The 24,584-nt window shown below is 46.4% G+C and overlaps 1 protein-coding gene and 1 long non-coding RNA gene across 2 annotated transcripts in view; one reads left to right on the top strand and one right to left on the bottom strand.

Annotated features, from left to right (window-relative positions):
* Positions 1 to 19,828, bottom strand: part of zfh2 (Zn finger homeodomain 2) — a 32,785-nt gene extending 12,957 nt beyond the window's left edge. Inside the window, 5 exon segments of the mRNA XM_065304276.1 lie at positions 1,845 to 5,064; positions 6,083 to 6,643; positions 6,770 to 9,126; positions 10,157 to 12,578; positions 19,310 to 19,828. Coding sequence (XP_065160348.1) covers positions 1,845 to 5,064; positions 6,083 to 6,643; positions 6,770 to 9,126; positions 10,157 to 12,545 — 8,527 coding nt within the window. The 5' untranslated portion in view covers positions 12,546 to 12,578; positions 19,310 to 19,828.
* A 97-nt stretch (positions 19,829 to 19,925) lies between these two features.
* LOC135794051 (uncharacterized) lies at positions 19,926 to 21,010 on the top strand. Its single transcript, XR_010548777.1, has 2 exons — positions 19,926 to 20,123; positions 20,701 to 21,010. It is a non-coding gene; the product is annotated as an uncharacterized lncRNA (long non-coding RNA).
* Positions 21,011 to 24,584: the final 3,574 nt, after the last annotated feature.

Genomic DNA, 24,584 nt, shown 5'->3' with positions numbered 1-24,584 from the left:
GACGCTCATTGGACGGCCAGCGCCGCCGCCGCCGCAAATTTCTTATTTATTAAACCTGCAGCTATGCCAAGATCACGTAGCCTGTGTGCTCTGAACGTGCCAAAAAAATTCTAAATAATTAATAAAAGGCTACGCGAAGAGCAGGTCTGTAGCCGTGCACGAAACAACAGGGTGCGTGGCGCGTTTAATTAAATTAATTTTTCAAGTTATGATCGATGACTCGGCGAAATTCGTGTATTTTTTTTCTTCGGTCTCTTGTTCTGCGTTCGTTTTTTTGATGAGTCAGCCGTGCTCAAGCTGTAATTATTGCCATCACTTTCTTATATTCAGCATCACAACTTGAATATTCGTCTGCTACCGTTTGCGAGCGAGAAAAAAGCGCAGCAAGCGCCAAAAATAAAACGACTCCTCGGAGATAGAATCGAAAAATTCGTGATGCACGCCATGATGATGATGTGAGATGTGCACGAAAATCGAAATCTAGATGCTGCGCGCGATGTGCGCGCATTCACAATCAGGGATCGAAGACAAAGATTTAGATTCGTCGACGGGCGAGAGACGTCTATCTTGATGTAGAAGGTTGTCAGTCATCAATAACGCGCCAGCGCCGGGCGAAATATCGTCTCTGAATGCAAAAATATACAATTCGAAGCGGGAGGCAAAAGCAGCCGGAGGGCGAACACCCATTGGAAATTGCAAATTTTTTTCCCGTTGGCGTGATCCGCATTTCAATGGCTCGTAAATTCGCGTCGCGACCGTTGCAGGAATGAAAAATATCCTTGATTTGACGTCCTGTTTTTATTCCCGAAGCGTTCGCTCTCTCATTTATTTGCATTTTCCGAAATAAAATTTGCCAAAAATCTAAACGCTAACCAACACAAACAAAAAAACAATAATCAAGTGTCGTTGCTGGGCGTAGACAGCGACAACTGCACATTCCTGTTTCTATAGCTACCGGAATACGCGGACTTCATTGGCCGAGCATGACTCGCCTGCGATTATCAGCCTCGGTGTACTCGTTTTTTGTTTTATTTCTTGGCTTTCACAGAGAGACGCGACTCGCGTTGTGTATTGGCATGTTTTTCTCTCCTATTCTTGCCGAGTTCGGAATGCAACCGAAATGGCCGGCGTATATACACTGTCATAAAGCCGTGTTTCATGGAGGTAAACTCCGCACATCCCATAAAGCTTTAAACTAACAGATTTCGACGCGTTTCTAATCTGCTACCTCGGGGGGGGTCGGATCCGGCGGCCAGGTGTGTGTCGCGTCGAAACAGCAAACATACACAACGAGGCAAAAAGGACACCGTCTTTGCCACTTATTATTTTACCTGCGCGCAAGGCGATCACTTATCATTACCGACACTCTCTGCCAAAATATACAAAAACAGCTGCAAGCTCAATATATATGAATAGGCAACGGAATGACGAAAATAACAGGCACAAAGTTTTACAGCCGCGTTATAGGGAATTTTACAGTGTAAATAAACATCGGTCAAAATTTACCTAGGGCTCAACAACGAAGACAAAATTTCACGTTTGAGCACTGAACTGAAATTTATGAATTCGCCGCGCGTACAATGAAGAATTAGTTCATTTACGGTTGGAAATAAAGTTTTATCTTTTCTTCTCCGCGCTCCCGACCGTGCGCGCGCCATATATTATTGACTGCCGCACGTCCGGGACTGCCGCATTACGAATTCATATGAGAAGCACAAGGGGGACGTGAAATATTAATCCATATTTCTCATTTTTCCGTGGAAAATGCCTTTTTCCTGTTTCGTTGTGAGCGTGTTTTCTCTATTCGTAGCAAAAATGATAGAATAATGAAAGTTGAGACTCACCATTTGCGCCAAACATTGGATGATGCATGAACTGATTCTGGCCCCCGAAGTTGCCGCTGTTGCCCAACGCGTACAGTTGTTGGAAAAGCGCCTCTTGATTGTTTTCATCGCTGTTTTCTCCCTTGACGGCGGCGGCAGCCATTTGCATGCCAGCCATTTGAAGCAGTTGTAGGTGGGTGTTGTTATTGAGAGTCTGCTGGCCTCCGGCTGGATGAGTGGTGGAGTCTGCTGACACTGATGCGCCTGGAATTGGCGGCACCTGGAATTCTCCGCTTTCGGAATTGGCGTTGTCTTTGCTAGCGTTTTCAAGATGCGTGCGCACGTTATTGATGTGATTCTTGGTAAAGATGTGGTCTTGGATGGAATACTTATGCGAGTATTTAAACCCACAGAATTTGCAATCATCTGGTAGGGTTGGCGTGGTTGTTTCTGTGCTTTCAGTACCAAGCACTTTCTGTAGGGCAATTTTTCCCTTCTTTTCCTTGGCACGCGCATTTTGGAACCACACCTGCACCACACGCTTAGGAAGTCCTATTTCTCTGGACAACATCTCACACTCAGCCATCGTGGGTGTTTTGTAGTCGGTGAATAAAATCTTCATTACTTTAACTTGCACGGCAGTCATCTGTGTTCGATAACGCTTGTTTGCATTGGAATTCGAGTTTGGTGTACTGGTGGTATTCCCTGCTCTGGCTGGAGTGTTGATGCTCTGAGTACTCGACGCCGGAGAAGTCGGGTTGCTCTCATCGTACATAAAATCCGCCGTTTCTGACATTGAATCCGACATGCGCTCATCACACAAAGACCTTTCGCTCAAATCAGTCAACGGACCTGGATCACACAAATTACGCTCATGATCCATGTTGACCTTCATTGGATGTGACAAATCTACCGGTTTAGATAAATCTAAAGGGATCTCACCACCTTCCTCTTTTTCCTCACCTTTGATCTCACTTTTATCTCCATTGGACGCGTGCGCCTGCAGTTCACTAATGTAACGCTTCATGCTCTCTTCGTAGTACTTCTTGATGGAGTTCTCCATGTCCGGATGCAAGTTGGGAAATAATGGTGGCATCATATTGGCTGCCAAGCCGCCAAACTTGTTATCACCACCGGAACTCAAACTGGGCGAAGATTCGAGACTGGCTTCTTCATCGGGTAGGGCATCAATGTTGATCTCACCTCGTGCACATTGGTCTGCATGTTTGGTGGTAAGATGTGATTCGAGTGCAGACTTGACTTTGAACAGAGCTGGACAGAATGGGCAACGTTTATTGATCACTTGCGCATGGGCTCGAAACTGACCTTTGCGTTCACGCGCCCGAGTGTTCTGAAACCACACCTGGACAACACGTTTCTTCAAACCAACTTCACGCGCAATATTTTCCAACATTTTGCGTGATGGATTACTCTCGATCTGGTACTTCTGGTATAAGTAGTCTAACTGTTCGGGTAAAATAGTCGTCCGCAAGCGTTTGTCTTTCGGCTGGTCTGATACATCACTCTCACCGTCGTACTCTTCAAGTTTACGCTTCTGCGCGGTCACGTTATTCAACATGTTGATGAGCGGAAGCGGAATCGGTGAAGCTGACTTATCACTGAGTGTCGATAAATCGGTAACACCTACACCCTGCTGCAACTGTTGCAGTTGCGCATGCTGTTGTAAAATACCAAACGGAGAATCCGGTGGGTACGCTGGGAATAAACTCGGATTCATGATGTGGACCAGCTGATGTTCACGCCAGAGGTCAAAACGTTGGAAAACTAGATTGCACTTGTCACATTGGAAGGTCCCGTCTTTGTTGGAATCCACTGGGGAGGCGGCCGGGGACGGCGGTCGCGTATTCTGACCACTCGGAGTGGGCGTCGTAGATTGAATCGGTTGCACTGGGCTTTGCGATGGCCCCTGAGGTTGAGCACCAGGTGTTTGTGGCTGTGGTTGCGTATTGTTTTGTTCAATTGTCGTACTTGAATTAGAATCTTCCGAACTGAGCACTGCAGCAATCTGTGCAGCTGCAGCCTGGGCTTGCGCTGATCTCTTAGCATCTTCCTCTTTAAAACAATGAGTCTTCTGATGTCTAATAAGCTCGTAATACCGTTGGAATACCAAGAGACACTTCTTGCATTGGTAGTTAAGACCAGGAGTGCGTTGGAAACGATTGGCACCAGCTTCACCTCCAGCTGCAGCCGGTGATGTTTGCTCAGCAGGTCCAGGGCTTGGTTCAGCAGCCGGTTGGTTTTCATACACTTTGCGTGCTTTCTGACGCGCATTCTGGAACCATACCACAATCACACGCGGACTAAGACTCAATAATTTCGATAAATATTCGAGGTCATCATCTTTTGGATACGCATTGTTTTCGAAAAATTCTTGAAGGACTTTAATCTGATAGTCTGTGAATCGGGTACGATTAGCGCGTTTACCACTACTGCCAGTGGAACTATTACTGTTGGAATTCATACTGGCGAAATCGCGATTCGGACTGAGACATCTATTCGGAGTGAGTGGTAACATTCCCTGTAGAGACGCGTTAGGTGTCTGGTAGTTCTGTTGATTCAACTTTGGTGGAGGCAACATCGGGGAGGCAGCCATATTCATCTGGGACGGCGTGCTCGTTGTAATAATACTATCACCCAACTGCGAAGCAATGATCGAAGTCAACGTCAGATTATTCGGTGTGGATGGTGCTGATGTGGTATGTTGGTTGTTATCAGTACTACTCATCGAAGACGCCGGGCTCTGAGGCGGTTGAAGGTGAGGCGGCAGATTGAAAATGTTTGGCTTCTCATCGGATTCAAGCTGCTTTTCGATGTGTGACTCGTCGACAGGTTCTTCTTTCAACTCTGTCTTAATTTCAGCCGCTTGAAAGGGCGGCGGAGGTGATTCTTTACTTTTGATTTCCTCGGCGCTACTGCCGGAACTATTCAGTGGCATTACCTTCGCCTCACCTGTCTTTTCATACTCTTCCAGATTGAGCGTCGTCGATGGTGGGTTATTGAAATTGTACGGACTGTCTTTGTTACGCTGTCGTTCTTTAAACAACGTGTTTCTGAACCAATGTTTGATAACTTTCGGTGGCAGGCCGGATTGTGATGCCATCTCGTGAATCTGCTCCTCGGAGGGTGAGTTATTGATGTCGAAGTGCGCGCGTAGAATTTTCAGCTGGTCATCGGTGATGCGCGTGCGGGCGCGTTTCTGGTTTGCGGCCGCGCTAACAGCCTAGAGAAGAGAAAAGAAAAACACGAGCGTTATTCAAATGCGATCCGTAGTACGCGTCGGCTGCACTTCTGGGCTAAATCGCGAGTAAAACACAACAGTAACACACTCCAAAAAAGTAGACTGCGCATACACGCAAAGGTATATGCATGTTGCAGCATAAGACACAGCGAAGGGCGAAACTGTTAATAAATTACGATAATTATCACAATGCGGCTGCGCGGCCCGCGCAACAAATAGCAATTAAAATAATCAAGCGCGGCGGATCGAAACGCGAAGCCGACACAAAACACGCCACGCCGATGCGTAATTACCACGTTGGGGTCTCGGCCGCTTTTAATTCCACACATTACTTAAGGGGTTACATTCATTTTAATTACTAATCAAAATCCTTCATCCCACAAGCCGTGATTATTACTTCAAATCAACTCTGTTTAATTTTTTATTGTTATCGTAATATATCCCCTTAAGTAATGTCGGCGAAGAACGGTTATGATGTGATCTCGAACCGATGTTTATTGTTTTACAGTTTGTTCCACGCAAAATCTAAAATTCCGATCAAGAATCAATTCCAAGCCTTCTCCCGCGCTTTGATCCGAAAAGTTGCATACATTGAACGTATAAATATTACATCGCGTTTCATAAGGCGTGTCCGGCCTGACACATTAACCAGTTAATGCGAGCGACCACGGAACGTATACATAAAATCAATTACGCGGCCACAAACGAGTTTACACGAAGCGCGCGACAGGATTTACATAGGCAAAAAAAGTGTCGTCGCCCGATGCCGGTTACAAATTGCCCGGCGAGCGATGATGGCGCGAGATAAATTTGCCATATTTGTTATTAATGACACCTGGGTGCGATGACGAATTGTCGGCGCTGATTGAAAGATTCGCACGAATCGCTCGCGCAGCGCGCACACACGCGACCTTGTGGAGTTTATTCACACATCGATATGTATTGCTATTTGCGCGCGGCGCGATGCGGAGAAAGAATAATGATTGAAAAGTGTACTCACTGCTTGCTGCTGCATCATTGCCGCCTGTTGCTGCTTGGCCATCATGGCCTGCTGTTCCTGCGGCGCAAACTGCTGCATGGCGTCGAACGGCGGCGGCGGCATCATCAACGGCACGAGCGGCGGCTGAAGATTCATCGCGGCGAGCGCGTTGAGACCTAACGGCAGACCCATGCCCATCATCTGCATCATCGGGTTGAAGTTGAGCTGCTGTTGCAGCTGCATGACATTGAGCGCCGCCTGCATCTCGCTGACCTGCTGCGCGAATGCCATCGGATTCTGGGCCATCGATTGTGCGATCATCGCTTGTATATTCGCCGGCAGCGAGTCGGTGCTGCTTGCCGGCGTCGTCGAGGACGACGTCGGCGTTGAGGGCGCTGTCGAGTGCGCCTCGGGCGGCGTGTGCAGGTTCAACTTGGCGTGTAGCGCCTCTTTCGACTCGTCGTCTTTCTCCGGCTGGTCGCCGCCGCCATTGCCGCCGTCCGGGTTGTTGCAATTCAGCGCAGTCGTCGACGACGTCGCCGCTGTCACCACCACCGTTTTCTTTTCGTATTCGTTCTTGAACTGTTGAGCATACTTTTCTAAGAATTCTAGCGGCACTAAATCTTTATGTACTTCCTCACAGTGAGACTTTAACACCCACACACTAGAGAACTCTTTATTGCAATGTTGGCACGTGGATTTACTTACTTCGGGTAAGTTGTTTTCAATGTCGTCCTCCGTTGGCCGCGAAGTGGCTTCGTGATCATCGGCGGTCGTTGCGGCGGTTGAGGCGGCGGCTGGCGGCGACGCCGTCGTCGTCGCCCGCTTGCTCTCGTCGGCCGCCGCATTCTGCTGCTGCTGCAGTTGGCGTCGGCGGTGCTGGCTCTCGTTGTAATGCATCACTACGTCGAAGCCGTAGCTCTCAAGCAAATGTTTCTGCATTTGCGAGTTGATTCTCTTTGGTAAACTCAGTCGGTTGGCGGCGTCGTTCGGCTGCGGCTGCTCGCCGGCGGCACTCGCTGGCGGCGGGCTTTTCGCCGTGCCGGGCTCTTGTGCTTGGAAGATGGCCATGTTCGGCGCGGCGAACATGCAGTACAGCTGCTGGTGAACACTCAACTGATCTGCCGAGCTGAAGAGCGCGCCGCACTTGGGGCACGCCGGCATCATCCCCTGGCTACCTGCGCTACCTGCCGAGGGCACGGGCGACGCGGCCGGCGGGGTGGGGGATGTCTTCTCCCCTCCGCCAGGCGTCGGGCTGGCATGCTTCGGAGACTGCACGGCAGCCGCATCGGGTTGTTCAATGAGTGGCTTTGAAAGGTCAATCTGGCCGGCCATGGCGAGGTCTTGCAACTTGGAGGCGCGCGTCTGGTGGAGCACCGAACGCATGTGAATGTCTAGCGTCGACCCCTGTGTGTACGCCACTTTGCAAATATTGCATCGATAACGCTTTTTGTCGTCATCTTCATTACTCGACGTACTTTTCGGCGTACCTGGTGCTTGTCCAGCAGACTGCCCGCCAGTGACGGGCGACACCGGTGGATTATTATTGTTGTTGTTCTGCTGCTGCTCTTGCATGGCGCGCTTGAGCTTGTGCAGATGACTCACCGAGTTGTAGTGCACCAGGAGAATATTCTTCTGCGTGAAGCTCTCTTTGCACACGTCGCACTTGTACGGCCGATTGGGGTCGAGGTATTTCTCCATGGGGTAGCTAAGTTTCTCGCCCTTGCGGTGCAAAAGGGTTTTGTTGTGGGCGGTGAGGTAGTTTTGCCGCGTGAACGCCACCTTACAGCGGTGGCACTTGTACTTTCTATTCGGGTCATTGTAGCTGTCCTCGGCGATCGCCTGACTATTCAGGTAATCTTCTAGGAATTGCTGATCTTTGTAAATGATACTATCGTTTGAGTTTTCGCCATCGTTGGCGTTACTATCGTCATGGCTGGTGGACAACTCTTTGCTATCGTCGCCGTCAGCAACAGACTCAACGTCGTCGGAACGCAGCGACTCTTTCTTCAAAATGTCATTGGTGGAGCTATCCAACACTTGACCTTGAAGCCCGGCGAGTAATAGCGGGTTGTTCATGAGACTCTGTTTGTACGCATTGAGCTCGTCGTCGGTGAGCTCCGAGTGCACGCTTTCAACGTGCTTGTGCAGCGCGACCAGCGACCGAAAGCTGCGGCCGCACAGCACGCACTTGGTCGCGTCGCGAATTAGATGATACTGCGAATGGAGCTGCAGTTTTTCTAGAGTTTTGAACGCTAAGGAGCATTGATTGCATCTGTATTTGTACACGTGCTTTTCGGAGACGCTCATCTGCGTCACCGAGTTCTTGGCGTGCACGTCCTTGAAGTGCATCTGGAGTGTTTGTGCTGTGGGAAAGAATTGCTTGCAACCCTTCTTCCAGCATGCATACCCGGGTCCACTAGGAGTCTGTTTAATCTCCAGGTGACCGGTCTCGTTCTGATGGTAGCACAACTCATCGATGTTTTTGAAACTCTTCAAGCACGTAGCGCACCGCTCGAATTCAGCGACATCGCTGGCATCGTCGCTGTGCGTCGGCGACATGAGATCATTCTCCAGGTCGACGGCATGATTAGGCGTGGACGCCTTCTCTAGCGTGTGCTTGCTGTCCTTGGAAGACACAGACGTCGGCGACGTCAGCTGGCCGGGATTGAGATGATTCGGCGACCGGTTGAGCCAGTGGCTCTGATCGACGAGCATCAGCAGCCGCTGCAGACCCTCGCTGTTAACTGAGTGAATCTGCATGACGTGCCGCTCGAGGCTGGAGCGATCTTTGAACGCGTCCTGACACAGGGGGCATTGAAAGCTCGGCTCCGAGGAACTGTGATTCGTACCGTGCTGGGCGAGCACGTGCGCCTGAATGCGCATTTCTGAGTCGCTCGCGTAATCGCAATACGGGCACACATGGTGCGCGCCGCCACTCGCCGCATCGCCGCCGCCGCCAACGACCATATCGTCGTCGCACGGCTCCGACTTGAACTCCTTGCCGCCGAGCTGATGATTCTCGGCCTGATTCGACTGCTCCGAATTGACGCTGTCTCTTCGCTCTGCGTCGAAAGGGAAGAAAAGCAAATGTTACCAAGGGGCGCGCACAAAAACAAGTCCGAGCTTCGTAGACAATACACCGACGGAGACAATGTAGGTAAAACCGGGTCCCACTTTTATATTACCCTACGGTTTTAATTTCGTGCAGCAACTGGGCTAATCCCCTAATTTAAGTCCGCGCCGAGAAATTCCCAGACATTTCGAAACACTCTAATTGCATGGCCATCAGGTATAAAGAGACGGGTCTTCAAGAAGACCCTAATTTGCAAAAAAATTACAATCGTCAATTAATATAAGGGTACGAGGCAAACGTTCAAATGAATGTTGTAAAATTTACCCAACTACCAATAAAAATAAAATTCGGACTGAAAACCCAGCCGAGCGCTTATTGTTTCCTAGATACCTCGAGGGAGAAAGTTACAAAACCGAAAAACGAACGGTATCATTGTATTAACAATCGTGTTGGAGTATCCATTGTGTTATCAAGCTCTCGGCTAAACGAGAACAGAAATTACACACGACGTAAACGAGAAATTTTGATAGAAAAATCCCCGAAACACGCATCGGAAGCATCGCCGTCGCGCATATGGCGCATATGCCATGACCAGAAGGTGTTGAGCTCGAAACACACGAGCAGCAAGCTTTGTTACTTATGATTCGTATGAAGCTTCACGTTAATTTAAATACTGGCCCATTGTGTGCCTCGTCCCTTTTCATGCCTTCATTATTTACTGTTATTACGCGCACCGCGCAATAAAAGGCAGGTAGGTATTTGCATTGTAAAATTAGGAAAGCGATCCGATAATTTATCACGTCGCGCACGCCATAAAAGCGTTTAATGGAATTTTGTGTGAGTTTTTAATCCTAAACCGTTAACCGCAAATAAGCAGGTAACAAACAACCCTGTAAACATTGTTGCCAACTTGCTGAATCATCATTAAAAATAATTTTCCTCACTTTTATTTTATTTTCGAATGTCTGAGAAATTTCTAGGCTAAATTAGGTTAAGTAGAAGTACACTAAGTGACTCACCCGAAATGGATTGTTCGACGGGTCCAGGTACGACGTGAAACACTTCGCCAATCTCGGGGGCGGTTTCCTTGCCTTCGGCGCGCCGCTGCAGCTGGTGCAATTGCTCGAGATGCAAGTGCTTGAGAGATCGGACATGCTGCAGCAGTGGCAGGCGGTTGGTCGCTGAGAATGAGCACAGCGAGCAGTGGAACACGCGTGGTTGTTCCGGTCGTAGCGTGGCGCACCGATCGACCACGTGGCGTAGCAGTGCAACGCCAGCCTCATGCCGCCCGCCGGCGGCGTGCAGCTGTAACTTGTGCGCTGAGTTGGTGTAGTAGTCGCATGCATTGCAGCGTATCTGCACGCCGCCCGGCGCCGACGCGTACTTGAGCTTCCACTCGTTGCGTGGCCCGCCCTCCTTGACGTGGTTGACGTGCTGCAGCCGCTGGAGGTGCTTGTCAGTCTTGCAGTGCAGCTGGAAGTTGGCCTTGAGGTTTGTCTTGTATGTGCACAGTTTGCACACGTAGTGGCCGGCGACGACGGCGAGGATCTCCTGCTCGCGCAGCCGCGTGCGGTCCTGAGCGAGATGGCGCCCGAGATCCTCGAGGCTGTCGGTGGCGAAGCAGTTACACACACAGCAGTGGTAGGTGCGTTCGGGGTCTGGGTCCGCTGGCTCCGGGGGCGGTTCCATTGTCTCCGGATTGAGACCCATGTCGGCATGCTGGGTCATGTCAGCACCAGGCGCTCCATGGCCGGGTATCTGCCCACCAGTCATCATTTGAATGAGCAGTGCCTGATTGTAAGCCATATCAGCCAGGGCCGCTTCCGGTTTGTCACCCAATCCAGGGTACATCCCATAGAGACCCTCTAGATGTGGTTGCGCAGCGGGGTGCTGTTGTTGTTGGTGGTGCTGTAGGGCTGATAACGTCTGCATGTGTTTGACGTTCTGTTGCAGGACGAGCATGTTGTGCGTGTGCTTCTCGGAGGTCATGTGGATACGCAGGTTGCGCGCCACGTTGGTCTCGTAATTGCAAACGTCGCAGCGAAAACTCGGCTTGGGTTTGTGCCCTCCGCCACCTCCGCCACTACTCACCGGAGTGTGATGCAGTGGTGGTGCTTTCGGTGATGCTTGCCGTACTTCGACGTTGGGCGCACCGCCATTTTGCAGCTCCTGCATGTTATTGAGATGCTTGTCAGACTGCATGTGGATGCTGAGGTTTCCTTTGGTTGTGGTCGAGTAGTTGCACACTTCGCAGCGATAGGGTTTATATCCGCACGTGTATGTCTCGCCACGTGCGAGCCGCGGATGTGGCTGCCCGGCAATGCAGTAGATACAGCTGGTCTCCGCCTCGGGATGCTTCTCCTTCATGTGTATCTCCAGCGTCTCCTGGTACTTGTAGTGCCAGTTGCACTTGGGGCACTTGAGCGTCTTGCAGGAGTTGCGGCTGTGCACATTACCAAGCCCGGCTGGACCCAGTCGACCCGAAGCGAGGATCATCTCGCAGCGAGCGCAATCGGCACCCGAGGGCCGTCCCTGCAGATGCTCAGGACAGACACCAATCGTGGTGCCGGTGAGGAACTGTGGCGGCTGTGCAAACGGCGGCGAAGGCGACTTGCCGGGCGTATTGCGTGCCGATGAGGTGCTCGTCGGAGGTGTCTCTGACTGCGGCAAACTGGGCGGGTTCATCGATACCGGCACCGAAGCGTTGACGCCGGTTATCTCGGAAGCCGCTAACAATGGAGGCGTCGGTGCACCCAAAGGTTCCAATAAGGAAACCATTGGTCGTTTATCAGCACCAACACACTGCAGAATCGCTGAGCAGTCGGCGGCGAGCACCTCGCGTTCACTATCCTTCAGCGCGACGCCGTGTTCAGACTGCGCATGGTTAGCAAAAGAACGCGCGAACCCAAAACTCAGCTTGCACACGAAACACATCAGAATAGGTTTGACTGGCACGGACTGCGGCCGTGGTGGTCGCGCGTCCCTCAACGCAATCACGCGATAACTGTGTACTGCTGGTTGTTCGGCGGCGGTGGTAGTGCGCGCTTGTCGCAGGAGTCGCGACACGTACACAGCTTGCAGAGGTGGTACCACTTCGGTTTGCGGTGCTTGCTCGCTTTCGCTCTCCGAGTCTTCGATGATGTACGCCGAACCGTCGGGGTTGTAGACGATCTTACCGGCAAACTGCTCCACGTCGGACGTGTCCTGCAGCGAGGACATCGCCGGTGATGTGGGGAGGTGCGTAGCGGGCGGCGGCGGTGGCGACGCGCCGGGCGCCGCCGGAGGCGGACTCGCCTCCTGCTCGGGGCTCATCGTACGCTGCTGTGCGCCGGTGAGCTGGGGTGCTGGTTGTTGCCGCTCGCTGCGGCCGCCGGAACTGAGCTCAGGCGCCGCGGACAGGGTGGGCATCGCGGCGCATCACATGCTCGCCGTGTAGACGCCCTGCAATCAACAAAACAAACAACCATTAACATTGATTCAGCTGCACGCCGATAAAGAAATGCAGTTCTATGAATATTTCTAAATAGGTACATCCCATGTTTCAAGACATGAATAAGGTAATTCATCGTATTGACTAAATGCTTCTTTCATTATCACTAACCGACAAATTAAAAATAAACATTTCCCACCGTTCAATTAAACGCATATCTACACCTATGCTGATAATACCAATCAACATATTGACATACTTTATCTTCATCCGAAGAAATCGTTAAAGTCGTTAAAGCCGTAAACAGAAAATTATAAAATCAACACACTAAATAAACACGAATCATCAAGGAAATCAAACTATCTGCAGGCGCAATCAATAAGTTCTCACACAATCGAGATGACTAAGGCAGCATTCTAGTTATAATGTAAATAATTAATTTAAGTGATAACAATGCGACATTGTGTACGCTTGTCGCCTCGCAGCGATAAGGAGAGACTTCAACGTAGCATCCAGCAACGAACGATTATCCGCGCTGGAAATTCTCGATTTTTAGCCTAAACATCGTGATTCATACCTGCGGGCGACCGAAATGCCAAAATCTGATAGAGCATACAAGAAGAGTACTGCGTCGATGCACGCACGGCTAATAATAGACGTGCGCGCATTGTAATTTAATAAATTAATACGCGAGCTTTGCGCGCCGCGCGCTCGGTTCCAATATTGTACCAACGAAAATGATCGTTGAATATTCCAACACCAGCGATCGTTTTTGATTGCACCGCCTCGAGATATCAATTATATAGATCGTTATTCAACTTATTCACAACTAAAAACGGAATATTTAATGCTCCCATTTGCTCTCGCTCGGCGCTCACACAAATTCCTTTGTGTTCACGGCGACGGAATAAACTCGTATTTTCAATTAATTTAATTTTCAACATTCACACACACACACAACACTAGCAAGTTATGTTTAAAAACAAGTTTCGCCTTTTGTTTTCCGTGCGAAAATATCGTTGCCGACGAAGAAAAACGAGTTTTGACGTCTAGTTCGATCCGGGGTGAGTTATAATTATTCCCGACCCGCTCTCGGAACCTTCACATATTGATCAATTTGCTTATTAATATAATTATTCGTCGACGAGCCCTTGAAGACGCGGATAATTATCCGCATACAATGTGTCTGCAGGATGATCAGATTTCTGTTCGGAAACGCAGCGAAGAACAAATAAAAAATCAATCGTGAGAAATCATGCCCGGCCGAAGAGGAAAAAAGCGCCGAACCAGCGCCCGGCCAAATTGAACAAAAAGCCCATAATTATTGGCCGTGATTAGAGCAGTGTGGGAATTAGTAATTACGCGCGTACCATGCTTGACCAGGAACGTTTATCGCGCGCGCACTCCGAAGACGGAGAGCCGCGAGAGGATACGTCGGCGCCTGCTTCGACCCTACCCTCACTTATAATCGAAATTACACATAATTATAAAATTTTTCCGAAACGAAAATGTTACAAATTGGTACTTCGCCTTCGCGCAACGCACGAGAGCGCCGCGCCGAGAAGAAAAATCATCATCATGCACACTCACACACACATACCCGCACGTAATCATCATCGAAGAAACACAACCAACGACTGTGGACGCAACAAGACATTGTTATAATGTTGTAAATTTATTCAGGTCTTCGCGTACAATGTTTGGACGAAAAAGTTGATGAAAATATTTTTAGGGGTTGAAGGTGCAGGGTTGATGTTGACTTCAACCCCTATGAATGTCTAGCACTAGCTATGCAGCAAGGTGTATTGTATATTTTTGCATAAAACGGACTTCAATAAAAAGATATGAGGAAAGCAAACGCAGGGTGTAATCTAATAAAACAGCGAGGGAGGAAAACGTAAAGCTTTGTTGTACCTGTAATACCACCCCATATGCAGGTAATATGCTGTGCATCGCGACTTCATTTTAAAACTTCCGCAAAATTCAAATATGCACCATGTTAGACAAAAAATTCAAAAATGAGTTTTGATTAAAAATATGAATGAGAGTAAATCGGGAGCCCTTTTAAAAGTTTTTGAATGAGGGTAGTAAAACTCGTACGTAACACTCGATGGCGGTCAAGGGCTCACGCTCACAACACCGTCGTCCGGTTAGGGGCCTGTCTGGTGGCCGGCGGACGAGGGGTGGCGTTGACCGAAGCGACCTAAAATAACAAACCAGGTGTGCGCGCGGCCGTTTGTTTCACATACACATTCACACATAAACCACCAGTGGAACAACATCGTTCAACCTGATTTCATTCAGTCTCTTCCGACCCAACCCAACACCCAGTGGTCAGTGAGTGTGTGCGCTGGCATTTTGACCATTACCCGCGCCACACAATTAATGCCCGAAAGAATGCTTTTGTGTGCGCGGGGCACTACCGGTCGTTAATTTTAATTTCTGATCGTCATACCCAATTCATTACGCATTATTCAAATATTTCAAAAGATTTCAATTAATGCCGTGCAGCTGCACGATTACGTTTGGTGATATTTAGTTTTATGCCGGCCATTTTGAACCAAATTGAACGTTTTTCGGTGTGTTTTGACTACATTCGCATGTTTGCGGTTGATGTTGTGGATGCAAAAAGCTCGCAGAGCGAATATATTTTTTATATACCTGCGGACCGGATCGAACACGCGTCTCAACCGCCGTAAAGCACACCTGCATATTGAAGACATCTCGCCTCCGAAACGTTTTTTAACCCACACACACACAGCGAGTTGTTCTTGTTCTGGTTTCATATCGACGTTGGACATCGGACAAATTGGTCCGGGCGTTAATTGAACGTGTGTCGCGAAATTCAAGTCCAGTTACCGTTTGTGGCGACAAATTTATTTCATAAATTTAAATTTTATGCAACACACATTGCACACCCGACCCGAGATTGGGCGTCATCATACGTTTGAGGTTATATTTTATTCAAGTGTCAATAAAAATCCAATATAATGGGCGCTGATGTTAAGAACGTGTGCTCCGAGGGATGTTGTAGGAGTAACGTACTCGCGTATGACGTATAAATAAAACCGAATCGATTTCTGATATGAAAAACGCATAAAAAGGCACTTCAACGTAGCGCACTATAAAGTTTCACCCTCGTCCTTGACATTCTACGCGCTGCCGAACGAAAGCGACAGCTCGGATAGCTCAATGAACATAACCTCGTTGTGCATAACCTCTATTCATCAAGAATGTCGTCTGCGCGTTAATTTTTATATTATTTTGGTCTGTGTTTCATTTATGGCGCAAACTTTTGACTGTTTGCGTGCGCCGGATTTTAATGACACTTTTGTTTGTGGAGTGCGAACGGCGGGTCTAATTAGAGTTCGTAAAAGAACGGCAATTATTCGTCTGGGTGTGGCGCTGTGTGCGCTATGCTCGATTCCGCGTACTCGTAATTGTCGTTTTTGTTGCCGCAAAGTTTTCCTCCTCCGCGCGAGCGCCGAATAGAAGAAGAAACAAAAAAAGCAAGCAGCGTGAATATGAACAAGCGCGCTTTTAATTCGTAGGATCGTTGTAGGTATTCGTACGAAACGTCGAAATGTAATTATGGTTCATTTACACACAGAAAACACACCAAACAGTCCAAACACCAAAGCGAGCGCACCGCCGAGACGAGGCTTTAAAATGAACAAATATCGTGCGCAATCAGATAAAACTCTTCAAGCAAAAACGCAGACACAGACTATACGCTAATTCCGGCATAATTCGACTTTTACAAGCGAATAAAAAAAAATTAATGATGAGAGACTTTTAGTAGGTGCCTAGCTAAGTACGAAAATTGTTTCTAATGCTGAAAATTGAATATTGCGGCGATTGTGGGTATTTTCCTGGTTGAACTTTGACATTGTCGAGTTTGGTTTTGCAATCGCGACGCAGTTTTAGCGCCATTTTAATGCAAAATCGCGCACAATAAGCGAGGTGCGATGCGCGCACACGATACACGAAGACGATGCGCGCTCGCGCCGAGCTTTCGAGATAAGGATCTTCGTATTTAGAAAAGAGTCGACGCGCGAAGCCCCGTGTCCGTTCACGCGAGCTGACAGCACGCCCGGCAAGCGAACGAACCGGGGGAAGCACACGAACTTCGCCTATCTTGATCGCCGCGTGATAAGCAAACAAGAACCGATTGTTATTGCCCGGCCGGGCGGAAGGCGTTCAACTAGCCAGCGCTAAACGATCACAAGTATCACCACAAAAAATATATTAGAAAAACATCAAAGAAATTTAAATTTAAACATTTTTCTACTGACTTATTATTATATTATACAATGGCGTACATGGATCGTAATTGCGATTCGTAATTAATCCGGCGCGCGAAACGCAAACAAGGCCGGCCCACAATTACCCACACAGCGTAAGTACGAATTGTATAAATACAATTAATTTGTCGTCCTTGGGCGTGAAATTAAAGCCGATTCCTGTTGCGGAGCTAAACCAAAGCCGCGTTTGTTTCAGCCGGCACAACGCTGTGGTAATAATCGCAGCTCGATGGTTTTTTTCGTTTTAGTTTTTTGAGCTCTTCGCGCCGGCAGCTCGTCCGGTTCATTGCTCATAGTCGCTCGTCGTTACTCATCGCCGCGGCTATAATTTTTGATTATCGTACGAGCCGGTACAAGTCGAACGACGCAAAAAAAGACACATTTAATACGACTAATGACAATATGGAATGATTACCGATGTAATTACAAGCGAGCACGCGACGCACGGCGCGAGAAAGTAAAGCAAAAGAAACTGTTAAGCAGAAATGCCAACCGAGTAAAAGTACTCATCACGCAAACCCCACGACTTGAAATTTGTCCGATTCTATATTTAAGCTTATAAAGTTTTTAAATGCATACTAAAACGCATCGAGATTCAAATAAAGATTGTTACCGATTTGTACAAAATAATTTCGAACACCTCTGAAAGGTAACCGGCAACCCCGCGATAACATCCGACAAAATTTGTGGTCATATAGCGTGTGTGAGCCGTGTGCATGTCTCAATCCATTCGAAGCATAATCGAAAATATGTACATAAAGTACGGAAACGCACGAAAAGTCACATAAAACTGTTCCGACCGCTTGTGATGCTGTAATTATCTCACGTATCACTCGAAAAAAATCTCCGAATTTAAATTTAAATGAATTTCGCCGTGAATATTGTTTGAAACTTTCGAGATGTTTGTGTTCCCATACATATCACTTTCTAAAGAGACAGCTAATAAATAAACTACCAACGTTTCGCAAGCCGACGTGTTAAAAGCCACGATCCCAGTCACGAATTCGACAGCACTTTGAGCCTGAAGACGCTTTAGTTTAATGTAATATGTAAGCAAATCAAATTAATCAAAATCGACGCCGTTTACAGTCATAATTCCGCACTGGATTAATTACGCGCTTAAACTTTCTTTTATATCAACGAAATTAATCCGTTTCTCGTGCGCACATCTGAACACACGACTTGAAATCGATGACATTGAAATTTCTTCTCCGGTTGCCTGCGGTCAGCACCCGGCAGAAACACACACTTCTATGGTTAACTCTTACAAAACCAATGTATATATAAACTTGAATAAGTACAAGCGTCCCGAGCGCAATCAGTATTTAACCGGCGACGACACGGAATTCCTCTTTCTGTGTTTTGTGCGCGCGGCGGCGTTCGGAATTTTACATCCTCACATTTATTTTTTTTAGGTCCGAAATTAATTTCCAAGGCGCGGACACGTGTTTCACGTTATAGATAAATAGATATCCACCGATTGACCAACAACTTCAAGCTTAAACTTAGATTAAGTTTACTGCTTCACCGATGGATGGAATTTAGATACTTTTTTTTTCGTTGTTTTTGTTTTGGCATAGAGATACTACCGAATATTTATAATTATCGTATTGGAATCTCTCGGGGGTCAGAGAGTCGCGCGATGAGGGTGCTATGCGCGCACGGCTTGACGTGCCATTTGTAACCCGCTGCACACCGGCATTCGGACGACCACATCTTTAACACTTTCTGGCCGGCGCGGCGAGTTTCTTCTCGGGACGCTTTGATTCTCCTGATTGCTTTGTGCCGGCCGGAGGAGCCACATTCCTGCCTGATTTCAATATATCAGTCACGGGCGAATGTCGAAAAAACGCGCACAAAGAGAATTACCGCGAAAAATACATCGGCAAAAAAGGAGAGAAATTCCTGCTTTGATCAAACTAAGAATTTAATTTTATAAAAATTTGAATTATTACTGATGTATCCACCAACGCAAACAAAATTTTACTTTGTTTTTCGTGAGATTTTGAAAGTTTTTTTTTTTGACTTGTAAAATAGTTATTAGTGTGATTTATGAACACACAATATTTGTACAGATGTCTTCCTTGCCTCAAACTTGTTTCTAAGACTTTAAAACTACAATGTTTAATTATTTTCTGTGTTAAAAAACTTTTAAAAATGAAAAATTTAAAAATTTATTTTTCCAACCGGCACGCGACAATCACACTTCAATTCGCATTTAAATGTAAATTCAGCCCACTATGCAAATAGTTCTTATAGAAAACTAAGATCACTTTCCTTCCTGCCTACCCGACCACCCCTTAAAAAAAGGTCCCGCAAAGAAATCAAAGGGTTCGCAACGGCGTGCGTCCGGCTCGCGCCAAATTTGCATCTAATTTAAATCCTATCGCACTTAATGATGGTGTATGCGTTGTAAGGTTGATGTTGGTTGACAATACCTCTAAACATTCCTATCGGATATCCAACAAGAAACACAATGTTAAGAAGTGCCTCCTCCTCCGGTGCGTAGCGTATACATTCGAACACACACACTCGAATTTCTTTTCCGAATATTAATCACACACTAGAGCGCAATTCGATGTCGGTTTGCCGGTTGTCGTGCGCACTTATTAGCTTGAGATTATTTATCGAGATTATCTTCGTCGCAGGTTGTTGTCCGTCGCTGGTGATTTGCTGTTGCGGATGCGAAGTCGTTGAACACAAAAATTTACAATTAAAAACTGCTAGGTATCACTGTGGCGCGCACATTTGGATATATTGAAGTAATAATGTTGGTTCGACGTTGCTGGCGGCGGCGGAACGCGTACTCAAAAACAATATGCACAGGTGTTCATTGATGGGAAATTATAACATAGCACAGCGCGCGGCCGGACGGCAACGGACAACATAGCCGCTCGACGGTGAAACTTGAACTATGTTGTTGATATGTTCTCGGCCAATAGGGGGCGGTTTGAGAGTGGGGGCCACAGGCCGGCGCCCCCACCATCAGGCGCACGGCGCACGGCCTGCCTGCGTCGCACACCTGGGCCCAAGTCGGGGTAGTGGGGTACGCGCGCGTCGCGGACGTCGTCGGGTGGGGAGGACGGTTGAACGCTCTCCGCGCGCCGCCGAACGCAATGAGTTTAAAGCCGCTAGATTTGCAACAATTTCGCGATTTTTTCTCTTCGGGTGCCGCGCGGATGGCCACCACCCCTCACGGCCCATCCGATTCGTTGGGAGGCGAGATACTCTTCTTCACAGCACCACGTCTCGGTATGTATCTATTTATTTTTATTCCGTCCACATTATCATACAATCTATCACCCAGCAAACCCACTGCCATCTTCGCGATTATTGTTAAATACATGCGGAGTCATTTAATTACGCCAATCACGAGTAAATAATTAAACGCAAATGAATTAATGAAAGAGACGAACGAAAAAACACACTCATATCCTGTATGCTCGCGCCGAAGCATCGCGTGTCGTTAATAACAACAAAAAATATTCATAATAACACATGATGAGAATGAGAAGACCGTGCGTACTGCTTTTTTTCCAATGAAATATTAATTAGCGTTTAATTTCGATAATTACACGCCGCTGTGATCCATCCAGAACGATGTAATGTAATTTGTAGCGAATAAAAAGTTGATTAAGAAAATGACCAGTGGGACGCAAATTGAATAAGCATCGACTCGATAATTGCCGGAAGTCATCGAGGGAAGTCTTAAAATGCCACAAATATCCAAGAGACACGCATCACTTGCGTCGAAAATATAAATTTCGTCTAAGAACAAAAAATATTTCGATTCTCATTGAATATTTATTCATTTCTGTTTCTCTTCAAGCTTGTTAATCTGTTCTCGACGAAGCAAAGAACTTGGAAGGAGCATTGAACACACTCGACACAATGTTTGCTGGGGATTGTAGCTGGATTTCGAATTCCGATAGACTCGATGCGAACAGCGGCCTGCGAACGCGAATAACATTTATCTCATGACCGTACGAAGAACTCGATAGATCGTAACGTCAATTTTATTTCTGCGAAATCTGCGCAGAAATGCACTTGAACTTCGACATTGACTATTCAATAGTCAACACACCGATCGCGGTTGTTAAATGTTTCATAATCTTTAACAATAAATAAATACTGAATAAGTAGGTATATAAATTGAATGTGTGTTTGTGGGGAGCGCTTTTTCGTTGGCACACGCGAGGTAAGTACGTGCCGCCGCCACGCGGCAACGCTCCGAAGTATCTGGCACGTCGCCGCCTCCGCGCGCGCGTGATTTTTTCCCTTCTACTCGTCCTTTCGCGCGGCAAAGGACCGCGCGCGCGGAAACTTTCCTCATTTCGAAGTCGACCATCTAGTGTGAAATAGTCGAGACGCACGCCGCCCCCACCAGCATACATTCCTACATATTCCTATTTCCTACAACTTACTAACTAAATCAAATCAAAATTATTTCATGATTTTTTTCTGCTGGCGTGTAGGTAAATTAAATTCTAATAAAGAAAATGACTTTATACCTACAAGTTTTTGTTTTGTTGTATTTTATATGTTTGTTTGTTTGTTTGAATAAAACTCTAATTAAACTCTCGTTTTTTGTGCGCCGAAAAATAATGGCCGCCGTCTTTTGTCCACACTCGCTTCATTTTTTTTTCGTCTCCGTGCGCATTGTGCTCGCCGTACGTGCTCTTTGCGCGTTATTACGATGGCGGAATATACATAATGAAAGCCTTGATGGACGCACCGCGTAAGAAACGCAAGAGATTACCGCTTAATTTCCCTTCCACGTCGCTCCACGCGGTCACACAAAGCCGCCTCACTCACACACCCACATCCACAAAAACGTTAAAAACGCAAAAACCAAAAAATTACATTTCCTGCTTTCGGCAGCGAAAAAATTTTAATAACCGATACACGTTCAAAGGCGAGTTAATTGCCGGAACGAGCGTTAATTAATTAAACAATAGGCAGACGTGGATTTTTGTGTGTAAACACAGTGTGAAATTATGACAAAACACCGGCAATTACCGCCTCGCGGACCGAGGAGCGCCATCTAATCTAATTAGATCAGCCAGGAGATAAGTCCACTTAGGCCACTTAAGTTTCCACGTTTCATGCCGTTTGAAATCCACACCGTACACCACCCTCGACATGGACATTACACGGCCGCATTAAAACACGATGGGATGTATCAGATCGTGAGTGGCGACGAAGCGTGAGACTTTTGCATTGGACGCAAAACCACAGCGAAGAAAATCAACGAAAACAAAAGCGTATGTTGTACGCAATTGAATGTCTCGGCGGCCATTTTATCCCACAAAACACACATTACTCCTTACTCCGGAATTATTTACATTGTTTCAACGCGTCTAATGTGTAATTATCTGATTTAATCAACACCTCCGCTATGAAAACAAAAATTTGAGGTTATATTAACGTGAATTTGGTTATGTCCCAATTTGAAATGAATTTCAATTGACCACGAACTGAAAAAAATAAACTACAGAGCGGAGGTGAAGAGTGAAGAGGTAAAGAGTGTTTCGGTCGTCGTTGCTTGAGCTTTTGAGCATTTCGTCGACACATCGAACGCTCGAATATGAAACGCATTTGTTCACGATAATGATGCACATCCTGTGAATGGCGATGGCGAGCCGAGCCCGGGTTCATTCATTCATTCGACTGTGTGTGTGTATTTATATATTGAGTTCTGTATTCTCAGATAAAATTCATCAGACGGTAAGTATCCAACACGACAACGGATATTTGAGGTTAGAATTAATTTCGTCTTCAATTCTGTGCGCTTGTTACTTACTACTAGGCAAAACTTGGAGGTTGTTAGAGAAGTAGTTGTATAGTTGTGGTAGTGGTAAGGGATGATACGTGAGCGGCGTTGCACGTCCGGGGGAGTCATTGATTGCATCGGAAAGTGTCACCTACTCGCATAAGACTTGCTAAGTAGAAATTCAAAATCAATAAGTATTCCATTTCGCGCGGCGTAAATGTGCGCGCCGAGGAGACGAGCACAAACACACATACATACACGAACGAGAACACCCACCCTTCTTTCCTCCTTTTTTTTTACTTCTTTTACTTCTTTACCCTCGTTCAGAGAAAGGGTCTCGGTCGTGTTCGGCAGCTTCCGGGGCGCTGGATGGATTTTTTGTCGTGTTAGCTATTCTACATACGATCTGCATACGTACTGTGCGCAGTTTTCAGGGCACAAAGAAGGAGAATATAAAAGGCGACGCCTTTAATTTTCTTCTTAGAATGTGTATATGTTAAGTATACCGGTCTAAAGTTATCTTAGTTATGTTTCTGCGTAGTTTTTATTGATTTATTTAAAAACTAACAAAGCTACAATAAAAATTTAAACAGAAATTGATTTGGCAAAAAATTATGCGTTAAATAGATGTATACTTAGGTGGATTTAATTTAAATTAAAACCGTTATTAACAATTAACTAAAATGTTCTTTAATTTTTATGCTTGCAAATTTATTCGGGTTATAATTAATTATTTATTGTAGTAATCAACATGCTTATTTAACAATTTGATGCATAATTTAATCCGTAATGCATTTATAAAAAAATTGGTAAAATAGCTCTTAGAGTTTTTGATTAATCAGTAAAAGAGTAAGAAAAAACATAAAATTGATTGATTTTAGACCGGTATTCATAACATATAGCTTATAAACCAAACCGTACTAAAAATATCTTGCTTTTATAAACTTTTCGACCACTAAAATGAGGATTTAGACATAAATTAATTTGGTAATCAATTTCGTGCGTAATCAGTTTCTATTTGCCCTTTGCTCACCAAATGCATGTCCATACCACGACAGGAAACGTGAATGAAACTCACCTGAAACGAAGAAACAGAGAAATAAGTAAACACGGCAAGTCGACCAAACAAAAAACGGTTCATTGATGAAACGATATAAATTTCGTCTGTGAGAAACGGCCAAAGAAAGAAGGAGTGGCGCGCACGTTAACCTTTCACCTATTAGTTGTGTTTAATTATAGACCTCGAGACGTGAAACGACGCTCGGTTTTTGTTTAATCTCGCGTTTAGCTCGAGCGCAGCATAATTTGCCTTCGAATTATCACGCCATTTACATTAGAAACCCAACGAGAAACAACAACACAACAAAAAGCAACGTCACACACACACCACAACACAAAATACCAAAAAAGTCTAAGTAACTCCACTCAAAACTAGGTGCACACACAGAGCGCCGAGAGTCAGAGAGTCAAGAAAGGAAAAAATCACGCTTGGAATTACATTCAAAAGAATTCGAATATGATTATATGAGTGTAAAAGTACAAACAAAATAGGAAGAAAAAAATCAAGAGAAACACACAATAATGACTTATTTGAATACATGAATATTTAATGCTCGCGTAATATAAGTTATAAGTTATGAATTATTGAATGGAAACACGACGACGCCGCGAACGCAACAAGAAATGTGTACGGCACACACCTATGATCATGTTGCTGTAGTAGTTATAGTGCTAGTAGTACATAAGTATGTATAGTGTTCAAAGTTGCAAGTTGGAAGTTGGAAGTGGAAGGCAAAACTTCTCCGCGCCGGGTTAAAGCTTTACAACCGACAATGGCAAAACGCAAAACACACTGCAACTACAACGCACGAAACGAAATTGACTTGTAAAAGTTGATATCACAATTTTCACTCTGCATAATAACTAGAGTGTTGCGCGCA

This window comes from Atheta coriaria, unplaced genomic scaffold (genome assembly GCF_025399875.1).
Source record: "Atheta coriaria isolate IRGN ID8LTWV9N9 unplaced genomic scaffold, Caltech_Dcor_3.1 hic_scaffold_6_pilon, whole genome shotgun sequence".
Classification (NCBI taxonomy): domain Eukaryota; kingdom Metazoa; phylum Arthropoda; class Insecta; order Coleoptera; family Staphylinidae; genus Dalotia; species Dalotia coriaria.
This window is presented reverse-complemented; position numbering and strand designations above follow the sequence as displayed.